The sequence below is a fragment of the Eulemur rufifrons genome, chromosome 2 (assembly GCF_041146395.1).
Source record: "Eulemur rufifrons isolate Redbay chromosome 2, OSU_ERuf_1, whole genome shotgun sequence".
Classification (NCBI taxonomy): Eukaryota; Metazoa; Chordata; class Mammalia; order Primates; family Lemuridae; genus Eulemur; species Eulemur rufifrons.
The window spans coordinates 88862833-88875113 of NC_090984.1; the positions used below are offsets into that span (position 1 = coordinate 88862833).

Genomic DNA, 12281 nt, shown 5'->3' on the forward strand with positions numbered 1-12281 from the left:
GGTTTCAGGGGGCTTCCGGGGGCTTCGGGACCTAAACTTGGCACTGGTCCAGTTTGAAGAGAGAAACAGTCTACTCATGTATTTTGATCTTGTATTATAGTCTTTTCATGGCTTGTTGGCTGGTATCATAGTAAACCAAAGTGAAAGCCACTTTAAGCCAAGTCCAAGGCATCATTCTTACCCCTCTTTGAATGTGAGTCATCGTAGACTTGCCTAGTTCAGCTGGACTCTCGGCGTTTCTCCCAAACTCTCTAACTGTTCTCTTTTAGACTCCTCTTCCACAGCTCACTCCTTCAAAGTTGTTTTTCTCCGGGGCTCTGTTCACAGCTCACTGATCTTCTCACTCAAACACTGTCCCTGAGGAGACCTGTCCATCTCCCAGATATAAATCCTGCCTCTATGCTAATGGTACCCTGAGAGACTTCTCCCCTGAGTGCCTACCTTGGTGTTGTGAGGTGCCCTTGCTCTGGGCCACTGTATATGCCCTGTCCGGATAGTTGCATACTGAATTGCAATGATCCAATTTATACGTGCAACTCTTCAGCTACTATGAGCTTCCTAAGGGCCGGGGCAGTATTTTACTTATCTCTGTAATTCACTACATCTTGCCCATTACTTGGGACTCAGTGGGTGTTTAAAGTGCAGGGATACGATCAGCAAAACAGAAAGTGGTGAGTGATAAGACGACAGCACAGGGGACTAGTAGATAAATACTGAATCCAAAAACAGGACTTTAAGAATCAGTCTTTCACATAGGCATCCGTTTGCTCACCCACTTGCAAAACACTAATAAAAATTCTAATTCTTTTTAACAATAATTGGTATCATCATGATAGGAAGGTAGTCTAGTGGAATTTTTCATGGGGGGATGAAATTCCTTACAAGTTTGTTTCAAGGTCCAGAAGAACAGAGACGGTTGCCACGTGTGAGGGTTACCCACAACAGTATGCACCTAGGCTCTCTGCAGCACAATTACCTTTTGAAAGTATATTATACCTATTGTGCCATTTTAATTGACCAAAAACCACATGAGAGTGGCGAGAAAACTATTGCCATTTAACAGATGGAAAGAATTACCCAGAGAGGTGAAGGGATTTTCTTAACGGCACTGGACTAGCCAGTGGCAGGGCCACTTCCTCTTGCTCACAGTCATCGCCATGGGACTGACTTTTTATTTTTCTAGCTATTGGAAATTCTAAAAAATGTGGAACCCCAGTTTCCTCTTCTATAAAAGGTTCATAATATATCATCTACTTTACAAGGTTATTGTGAACATCAAATGAGACCGAATCCCTCTAACAATCGAGGCATTGTGCAAAACACTTGGGGTATGTTGATAACAGATCCTGACCATGAGGTAATTTTGGTTTTGATTTTTTAAAAAACCGCATTTTTTTCACACTTTCAGTTTACAAAGAAGTTACAATCACCCTGTGAGTTAGAAGTTATTCTCACTTTAAGAGGACAAAATGAATCAAGTGATCTGCCCAAAGTCACACTCTAATCCAGGTCTTTCAAACTAGAGAATATTATTAATATATAAACTTCTGTTAGTATTCTTTTGTCAAAGTATATAAAATATGGAAATCTATGCACTTAAAAATATATTCTTTGAATGCAACAGTTCTGGCCATTCAAAATCAGTGGCATACAAATATCTAATTGTTGGCCGGGCGAGGTGGCTCATGCCTGTAATCCTAGCACTCTGGGAGGCCGAGGTGGGCGGATTGTTTGAGCTCAGGAGTTCGAGACCAGCCTGAGCAAGAGCGAGACCCCATCTCTACTAAAAATAGAAAGAAATTATATGGACAGCTAAAAATATATATAGAAAAAATTAGCCAGGCATGGTGGTGCATGCCTGTAGTCCCAGCTACTCGGGAGGCTGAGACAGGAGGATCGCTTGAGCTCAGGAGTTTGAGGTTGCTGTGAGCTAGGCTGACGCCACAGCACTCACTCTAGCCTGGGCAACAGAGTGAGACTCTGTCTCCAAATAAATAAATAAATAAATAAATATCTAATTGTTAAACATAACATTTTAAAACATTGGAATGAGTGAATTTTAAGTATAAATAAGAAAAACAACCTTTTGAGATTAAGTGGAGACTTTAATTTTAGGGGTTGAATGAACAAATTCCTTTGCTATTAAAAGAGCTACAATCAGATGAAATAGACAACCTAATTTTTAAAAATGAGCAAAAGACTCTAACAGCCCCTTTTCAAAGGAGGATATTCAAGTGGCCAACAACATTTGACGAGGTGCTCCAACAGTCATTAGGAAAATGCAAACCAGTGGGGCACCACTATAAACCCACCACACTGGTTAAATTGAAAAAGACGGTTTTGGTGAGAACATGGAGTAACTGGAGCTCTCATGCATTGCTGGTGGGTGCCACTCCTTTGGGAGACTGGCAGTGTACTAACGTGGAAGATATGCATCCCTATGGCTCTGCAATTCCACTTGAGATGTGTGCCCAATAGAAATATGTATGTGTGTTCATCAAAAAATGTGTACTAGAATGTTCATAGCAACACTATTTGTGATAGCTAACTCTCCAAACATCCAACAGTAGAGTATATAAATTGTAGTGTAGCCACGCAATGGAATACTATAGAGAACTAACAAAAATGAACTAACTACACTCAACAATAAGGATGAACTGCACAAACATAATGTTGAGTAAAACAGTGTATACTGTATAATTCTACACATATAATGTTCAAAACCATGCAAAACTAGTCTATGGTGTTAGAAGTCAGTACAGTGTTACCCTGGTGTGGGTAGTTAGTGACTGGAAGGCACAGAGAGGGTAGCTGGATAGTGTTAATGCTCAGTTTCTTGATCTGGGTGCTGGTTACACAGGTGTGTTCATTGAGTTGTACACTTAAGATTTGGATACTTTTCTGTATATACTTTATACTTCATTAAAATATTTTGAGAACTATTAATATGCCTTTCTTTTCTCTCATAACCATTACAGATCTAGTCAATCAATCAAAACCATTGTGAAAAGTGAGGTGTTCTTGAACTTACTTTTTCTAATCTTTTATTTTCCAGAAGCAAAAAGTCTACTTTTTGGTCATGTACATAGATTTCATTTTCTAGGTTCTTTAGAATTTCAAAATGAGCTTTGGTTTTTTTTGATTCTTGGTCTCGTGATTGTTTTAATTCTTGCTTCACTCTCTCCTGTTCAAATATAAAACCCACAATTATACAGTTAAAAGAGCAGGGCTCCAGAGCATTAGACTGCCTAGATCACATTCAGAGCAGGATTCAAAATTAACTCCTAAAGCATCCAGCTGAGACTGTGGACATCTTTCCTTAGAAAAACCTATCAACCCCAAAGCTGATTTATAAAAATTTATTCACGGACTCTGGGAAGGGGGTTCATGGACCCTAAGTTAAGAACTCAGACACTGAGGCACCTTCACAAAATAGAATATATGGTTGGCCCTCTGCATCTGCGGGTTCCACATCCATGGGTTTAACAAACCACAGATGGAAAATATTTAGAAAAAAACAATAAAAAATAAAAAATACAACAATAAAAATAATACAAATAAAAAACAATACTGTATATCAACTACTTACATTGCATTTGCATTATATTAGGTATCATAAGTAATCTAGAGATGATTTAAGGCAATGGTCCCCAACCTTTTTGGCACCAGGGACTGATTTCCTGGAAGACAGTTTTTCCATGGACTGGGGGTTGGGGGAATGGTTTCAGGAGGATTCAAGCACATTACATTTATTGTGAAGTCAAACCTCTCTGCTAATGATAATTTGTATTTGTAGTCACTCCCCAGTGCTAGCTTCACCACCTCAGCTCCACCTCAGATCATCAGGCATTAGATTCTCATAAGGACCTTGCAACTTAGATCCCTTGTGTGAGCAGTTTACAGTAGAGTTCGCACTCCTATGACAATCTAATGCCACTGCTGATCTCACAGGAGATGGAGCTTATGCAGTGATGCAAGCAACAGGGAGCAGCTGTAAATACAGGTGAAGCTTCACTTGCTTGCCCCGCCGCTCACCTCCTGCGGTACAGCCTGGGTTCCTAACGTGGACCAGTACTGGTCTGCAGCCTGGGGGGTGGGGACTGCAGATTTAAAGAATACAGGAGGATGTGTGTAGATTATATGCAAATACTATACCATGTTATATAAAGGATTTGAGCATCTGTGTATTTTGATATCCTTGGCAGTCCTAGAACCAATTTCCCACAGATACTGAGAGACAACTGTAATTTGACATAGGAACAACTGTCTGGCAAAAATGGAAAAGGAGGGAATTTGTTGAGGCTTTTAGAGGGCTTAACCTTTTTTTCTTTCTTTCTTTCTTTCTTTCTTTTTTTTTTTTTTTTTTTTGAGACAGAGTCTCACTCTGTTGCCCAGGCTAGAGTGAGTGCCATGGCGTCAGTCTAGCTCACAGCAACCTCAAACTCCTGGGCTCAAGTGATCCTCCTGCCTCAGGCTCCTGAGTAGCTGAGACTACAGGCATGCACCACCATGCCTGGCTAATTTTTTCTATATATTTTTAGTTGTCCAGATAATTTCTTTCTATTTTTTAGTAGAGACAGGGGGGGGGGTCTCTCTCTTGCTCAGGCTGGTTTCGAACTCCTGAGCTCAAGCGATCTGCCCACCTCGGCCTCCCAGAGTGCTAGGATTACAGGTGTGAGCCACTGCACCCGGCCGACATTTCTTGAAGGAAGAAGAATATTACATTATTGATTTTTCAGAATTCTCTACTATATTCTTTACTGAATTCTCTATTCAGTTCTCAGTTATTATACTATTATGCAATAAATTGTATGATATTTATTCATTGTATAATCACTAGCAGTATCTCATTAAGAAAATAGAACTGTGTATATACTACACTTGTAATTTTCTCCGTATTTATCCATGCCCATGACATATTAGAAGTTACTTTTTGATATCATTGCACCTCAAAGAATAATATGCTTCCATTTTTAGTCAACTCCACATACATTTTCTTATCATTATTAGTTATGAATTTTAAAAAGGTAGTAAACACCTCTTTACTTGCTCCTAGTTTGTCCACTCCCCTCCACACCTCTGCCTACTCATCCTTAAAAAGCATAATCAAGTCTTTACCTTATAAATAAGAAAACTGAGGTCCCCCCATGATTTTTCCACCATTACACATTTGTTCCAGTCTCTTTCTCTCTCTTCTTTCTTTCACTCTCTCTATATACATATATAATATATATATGTTGTGACTAAAATTTTAAAACATGGCATTGAAAAGGTAAGTTTAATAAATGTGGATTTCATGAAAAATTCAATGGTACCAAGTAAGCACTGCTGTCTGTATATACCAGTATTCCAATAAAAGAATGAAGAAAGAATGTGTTGATTCTTTACCATGTCATTAGAGCATCTGGAAAAGTCTCTCATACAGTGAAAAATATGAGTTTTCAGTAAAATCTCCTCCTGTTTTTGTGCTATTAAAAGAAAAGAGAAAAAAAATAACTACCTCAAACAAGGCTTATAACAAAACCAGTTGTCAGGTGCTCCCAGAAGCTGTGTCTGATACCTCAAAATCAACCACTGAAAACTGTTTTCAGCTGTTTCCTCTTCCATTTAGCTTAATGTTCTTAAAAAAATGCACATGTGGCTATTTCTTGATTTATCATTTTAAGATACTTTTTTACTTCTTCATACAGTATAGGAGGACATAGCATGCTTATTCCCATCCACATCCCCCACCCACACCCACAACCTTTACATTTCCTCCCTGTAACCCTCCATAAAGTTATGGTTTCTGTTTAAATAAATTTTAACTGTTTAGATCATTATGACAATGTAAGAATTATTCACTGATGATCCAATGGTATAGTAGTATGATTATATTAATATTTCCCTTTTTGTATAATTTTTTGTTTCTCCTGGAGTTAAAAATTGCCTCACTTTTTTTATTTGCTCAGTGTTCCATGTACATACCCTCTACCTAGTACATGAAGGGTTAGGAAGAAATATTAGAGAAGTAGGAAATCAGGAATAAGGTAATGTATTGTGTGTCTGGGTAAAAGTGGTAAAAGACCAAGAAAATTTGCCTAAGTTGACTAAACGAAAACCTGACAAGAAGTGGAAAATGTGAGGAATGGGAACCAGACCAGTCACCCAGGTATTTATTTTTGTAATACTCTTCTCTTACTAAAAATCTACCTTCCACTGGCCGCAGTAGCTCACGCCTGTAATCCTAGCACACTGGGAGCCTGAGGCGGGAGGATTGCTTGAGGTCAGGAGTTTGAAACCAACCTGAGCAAGAGTGAGACCCTATGTCTACAAAAAATAGAAAAATTAGCTGGGCACAGTAGTGTGCACGTGCAGTCTCAGCTACTCAGGAGGCTAAGGCAGGAGGATCACTTGAGCCCAGGAGTTTGAGGTTGCAGTGAGCTATGATGACGCCATGGCACTCCAGCCCAGACAGAGCGAGACCTTGTCTCAAAAAAACAAACAAACAAAACAAACAAACAAACAAACAAAAAACAAAGACAAAACAAAAACAAAAAACCTACTTTCCTTAGCAATACTCACTATTCCCTTTTGGATATTTGTTTATTTTACATTTGAGCATATTGAGTTTGCCTATGAATGTCCTGTTTTGACACAGACGATTTTAATTTCTCTTTCCATATTCGTCTTTGCTAGCCAGTCAATCCCACTTCCAGCCCAGTGGACGTGTTTTGCTCCCATTCCAGTCCTTTCTGTAACTTTTGGTCCTGACCTTCTGAGTCCCATGCCCCTTCATTCATACAAATTATGGAAGTTTTCCTGCTTAAAGACCAGCACAGACTCCATGGACAACAATCTTCTATTTCCCAAAGGCAAGACAAGACTCAGATCTCTGGGATAACTGATGTGTGGAGTGCAGGGTTGGATGATCACATCCAATTTTTGTGGAGAAAATAATAATTTTTACATTAAACATACATGATTATGCTATGAAATAGAGTTCAGAATGTGCATACTTTCGGACATATTTCACATCCTATACTAACTCCCAGATCTGAGCCCAGCTCAGATCTCTGAGCTTAGCAGGAGGTTAGTGAAAACAATCTGAGGAACACCTACTTGATAAATGGTTGAAGTCATAGCTGGAAATGAGATAAAATTTGCAAATTTATTTGCTTTTGTTTTGTTGGTATTTAAAAAAAAAGAAAAAATTTGTAAATTCATGGCAAGAAACAAAAAAATTCTCCATATGATAGCAGATGAATGGGTTAGTTCTATCTTTACCAAATATGGAGAGAAAGAACATAATATAGTGAACTACTAATTCTTAATTTTAAACAGTCTTTAAGAGGGAAAAGGAAAAATTAGCAATAGCAACAGTAAGATTGTGGTGTGGAGGAGAAATAAGTAGGTGAGTCAAAAGCTAGAGAATAGAGCATCAAGGTGATGGGAAAAGTTGGATGAATTTCACCATTGGCTTGTGTTGATGACTCGCCCGTGTTAGAAGACAACAGTGAAATCCTTACCTGGGACTGAGGCTGATTACTAAATGCTTCACACGTACCTGTAACAATATTATTGAGCTCTTTCAACTTTCTCTTTCTGTCTCTACACATCTCTTCTGCCTCATAAAGTTGTGGAAGACACTCAACTAGTTCTTCTTCCTTTTCTTTGTTAATTTGTATTTCCTTAATATATATGTCCTTTAAAGAAAATAAAGCTAATTGAGAAGTATGATTTTGGAGAATTCATGTGACAATTTAGAGTAGAATAGAAGTTCTTTCAGGGGGGAGAGTTCTGCCTGCCTTGGTCTCCTTCTAATCTGAGATGCATGGAAAGGTATCCAGCAAATACGAATTGTTTAATAAATATTTGTTGGCTGACTTACCCACTCTCTGGCAATCTACAAAGTAAAGAGATTAGATTCAACTAGCTCTCTAAAGATCCTTTCAGGTCTATATCTCTACTGCTATATTTCTATTAATGCTACCATATAAACAGCCCAAAAACATATTTGAGGAAATTTCCTTTGGTCATATTTTACCAAAAAAAGGGGGGGGGGTGCATAAAAACAGGATACACAAGTTCTGAGAAAAGTGGATGAAATGGGGAGAGGGTAGAAATAATTGGATATAATATTATGATAAATGGGTAAAAAGTGCCCAAAGCAAAACATGAAGATGCTTGCTTACTTGTTCAAACTCAGGTTTTATTTAGTTTCAAATGGAATAATATTTCGACCTCTTTCAGCAGATCAGCATAGATTTAACATGGTGACTCAGGCAGAGACTGCCAGCTGACTTTCAATATCCATTCTCTCTTTCTTTAATATTAGAGCTCCTGAATTTTAGCTGAGCGTATGACTTCTCTTGCAGTGAGTTTGTGAACAGAGGTCGTGTGTGCTCCTTTTGGGACCTGCCCTCAACGGGAATGGCTGTGTGTTCTCTTGGCCCTTTCATCCTTCCCTGACTGGAAGACAATGAGAATGGAAGCTACCACTTGACCTGCAGATGTCAGCCTCATGCTGAGGATGGCGGAGCCACCCTACCAGCCCTGGGCCCCTTCCCTTTGGCCTGTACCAGGTAAGAGAAACAAGTGTCTCAACTAGATACTCAGACTCAAAAGATCCGTCTAGGCAAAACATGGCCCAGTTTACTCAAAAAAAACTTTTCATTTTAGTTTTTATTTTTATCCAAATTGAATGCACACATAATTTGAAGGAAACACTGCATTCTAGCAGGAAAATGCCAGGCATTCTTCTGCATTGGGAGGCATCCTCACAACACAGCAGAGCAGAGTCTAGTTTCCTTTGAACGCATCAAAGCAATAACTCAAATACAAGAGAAGGAGACCCACGTAGGTGGGTGTGATAGTCTCTCTGGTTTAGAAGTCTCATGTTCAAATAGGAACCAAGACCTGGTAGGCATACCTTCCCAGTCCCCAAATGGGACATAACACTTAAAAGAGCCACCAAACCCAGGGAAGCCCAACACCAGGGTTTCCCACAGATTATTCTGGTGGGAAGATGCAGTATACCAATCAGGAATCATTGTAATACAAGCAATGTTGCTTGATAATACAGTTGATATTCCACCATTTTCAGGCTACCAGGGGAAGGAGCCAGAAAGTCAACCAAAGGTCAGTTTCCCAATAAAGAAGGGGAGAGGGTTGTTAACTGTTTACGCAGCTTACTGATGTTCACAGTGTTTTGGCATCTTTGATAGAGCAGCTTGCTTGTACCTTAACTTATACATTGATATGTTGGCCTGATATGTCCCCTCCCAAATTGCCATTAGAATTCTTATGAATAAATACAGAAGACAAAAATGCATATAAAAGCCCCATCATTTAAAATATCATAATGCAGAGGCAGACTACATTTCTCCAGACTATACTGAACAGGTTAGGAAACTCAATCCTCTATTATCCACCCTATGTTCTCTAAAACAGAACAGCCTGGGAACAGAAGCAGGTGTGTGAGTACGTTAATTCATCCCCATTGCCCACACTGCCTTGACGACAAATCGTGCTCTTGCTTTATGCTCTGAAAGAGGGTGTGGGGTACAGGTGCAGTGTAGCTCAGGCAAATTGTTGCTTGTCTGCAAACTCAGGTTGTTGGAGCAGAGCAGCCAGTCAGGCCTGCACCTTCTTCAGATCCTTCCAGACCCTTCCTCAGCATCTCTGATTCCTGAGCCTCACACATATTTAGGGTAGGGCTCCAGCTTCTGCTGCAGGTCTCCCACCTCCCTGAGGTTGGAGCACGGGAAGGGAGAGAGACCAATTCAGTCCATGCTTGTGCCTGTTAGCTCATCCTGTGAGTTTCAGTTTGTCCTTGCTTTCATTCACTTTCTGTCCATCTTTCCTTCCTTCCTGCTATATAATATTGGCGCCCAGGCTGCCATTGGTCCATGCCTGTGTGTGAATTCAGTGTGGATGGAAACAGCCCTGCAGCAGGTGACTGCCCTGCTGGCTTTGGGCCCCAGCACCAGATGTAATGCTGACAGCCTTACTCGACTGTGTAATCAGTACACACAATTACAAAAGGTCGAATCCTCTAATATACAATTCTTTCCTGGCCGCTCTGCTTCTCTGGTCGAATCCTGCCAGATACAGGGCTGTAGGGCCCAGTAGATCCATCGATGATCTGTGTGTCTGAGCTAGATGAGAATGATGTACAAAACCTGTGACAAGCTCTGACAGGAGAATTATAGTGGAGGGCCCTGGATATTGGGGCCAAGTTTGTGGAAAAATCAGTCACAGCACTGCCTGGGAGACAATACCTCTCAACATTGGTAAGTTTATATTCTGAACCAGTGATTAATTAATAGCGCCATTTTCCATAGTATTTATGGGTCACAGACCCAGGTGATAGTGAGACTTCTCACTATTAAACCTAATGACTTAGCTTTTCCTCTCTGTGACTTTGGGCTGTTGGTTCAGAGATCTTACTACTGGGGAGAAGAGCGGTTCCATAAACCAGAATCTGAAGTTGCTTTCTTTCCATTTGGGCTCCTCATGCCACTGAACCAAAGGCAGAAAGGGGATTACAATGTGTCCAGGGCTACTGATGGTGATTACCAAGGGAAATGGGGTTTTTGCCATATAATGATGGTGCCCAGGCTGCCATCGGTCCATGCCTTTGTGTGAATTCAGTGTGGATGGACACAGCCCTGCAGCAGGCACACAGCCTGGCAAGCAGAGTGCAAGCTGGAGGCCTGTCCGTTTTGCCGTTGATTTTCTTGAGTTTTTGCAATCTGCCAATAGTCTCCTCTGCAAAGTCTTCTGCTTCTATTTTATTCATCTTGCTTAATTGCATTGTAGGCTTGTGTACATTAAATTGGATCCTTATTCCTTATCTTATTCATGACTCTCAGAGGATCGTCCCCATCGTTTTACCATTAAGTATGATGGTAAATGGGTTGGCATTATAGTCACAAGCAGTCTGAGAAGCTGACCCCTTCTCACCACCTCTTCAGTTACTGTTCTGGTTCAAGTTCCCTTCGTTCCTCACTTGGGTTATTGTTATCACATCCTAATCAGTCTTTCTGCAGCCACCCTTTGCTTTACTAAATTCTACTCAACCTAGCAACTAGGGTGACCGTATTTAAACAAAAGTCAGAATATTTCAGCCCTCTACTCAGAACCTTCCAGTGGCTTCCCAGCGCAGACTCAGCAAAGGACAAAGTACTTACAATGGCCTAGAAGGATGTGGCAGACATAGGGATACTCCACTTGGATCTCTCCTCCAGGGAGGACTCAATGTTCAGATGTCGTTGTCAAGAGTGTGTTTAGCTGACACCTCCAGTGGTTGTCTCCCTCAGGGTCCGCCTCAGCTATCCAGCCAGCATCATGCTCCGCTGGGGGCGGCCCCCACCCCAGTGACTGAGCAAGGAGGTGGTGCGAGGGTGCACCCATTTCTGCCCGAGGCAGGGCTCTTCTACCGGGCAAACCGTGCTCTGGAACTCCTGACAGTTTGTCAGGTTACATCACGGCCTGACAGCTTTCCCCACCCAATGCTTTCACAGACATCACTCACACATACGCTTTGCATTCAGTGCAAAGCTGCTTCCTGAAGGTGACTCCCTGCCACCGCTGGCACTCGGGTCTCTCATCCAGCAGAGCGCCCTGCTTGTTACTCCTCAGATAAGACAGTCCTGCCTCGGGCTTAGTGCGCCCTCCGCCTGGAGCCGTCTCCGGCCGCACGCTCCTCCGCGTCCTTCAGGGCTGGCCCTCATCTGACCACCCCATCAACAAGGCGCACGACTGTATCACACACGCTCGTCCTGACCCACTTCCTGCTGGATTTTTCTCTGTGGCGTTTACTTCCCCCGCTAGAACGTAAACTCCACCGGGGCGGAGCTTTGTGTCCGTTCAGCATCGAGGAGAACGCCGGGCACCTCGATATGCTACAATCAACGGAGAAATGCTTCCCCCCAACTCCTCTCCCCGCTGTTTCTCCTAATATGGACACAATTTGTGTAATTTCTCTCCTTTGTTTGTTCCCTGAGTTGTGTCAGTTTCCGTTTCCCCGCTTCTTGTTTTCTGGCCGTCACCTTCCACCTTCCGGCATCTCTTCCCCGAGTTCCTGTATTTCCACATAGGTGATCTTCCTTTGCACCTCTATGAAATTATTTTTTAAAATTCCACAAAAGAATGTTCAATCACGGTTTTTATCCGTTCCACACCACCATTGTTCTGAGTGTTCTTCGTTTGTTGGAAAGTTTTGTTCCTCTTTTCACTTGTTTCTCTTTTGGTATTTTTGTATGAAAGATGTGTCTGCTTCCATTTTGTTATTCGTA

At 41.3% G+C, this 12281-nt stretch overlaps 1 protein-coding gene across 1 annotated transcript in view; it reads right to left on the bottom strand.

The window, feature by feature from the left end:
* Positions 1–12281, bottom strand: part of CCDC175 (coiled-coil domain containing 175) — a 54581-nt gene that overhangs the window by 9298 nt on the left and 33002 nt on the right. Inside the window, exons 14-16 of the mRNA XM_069492873.1 lie at positions 7547–7685; positions 5389–5468; positions 3032–3184 (exon numbers count right to left, since the gene is read on the bottom strand). Coding sequence (XP_069348974.1) covers positions 3032–3184; positions 5389–5468; positions 7547–7685 — 372 coding nt within the window. The remainder of the gene's footprint in view (positions 1–3031; positions 3185–5388; positions 5469–7546; positions 7686–12281) is intronic.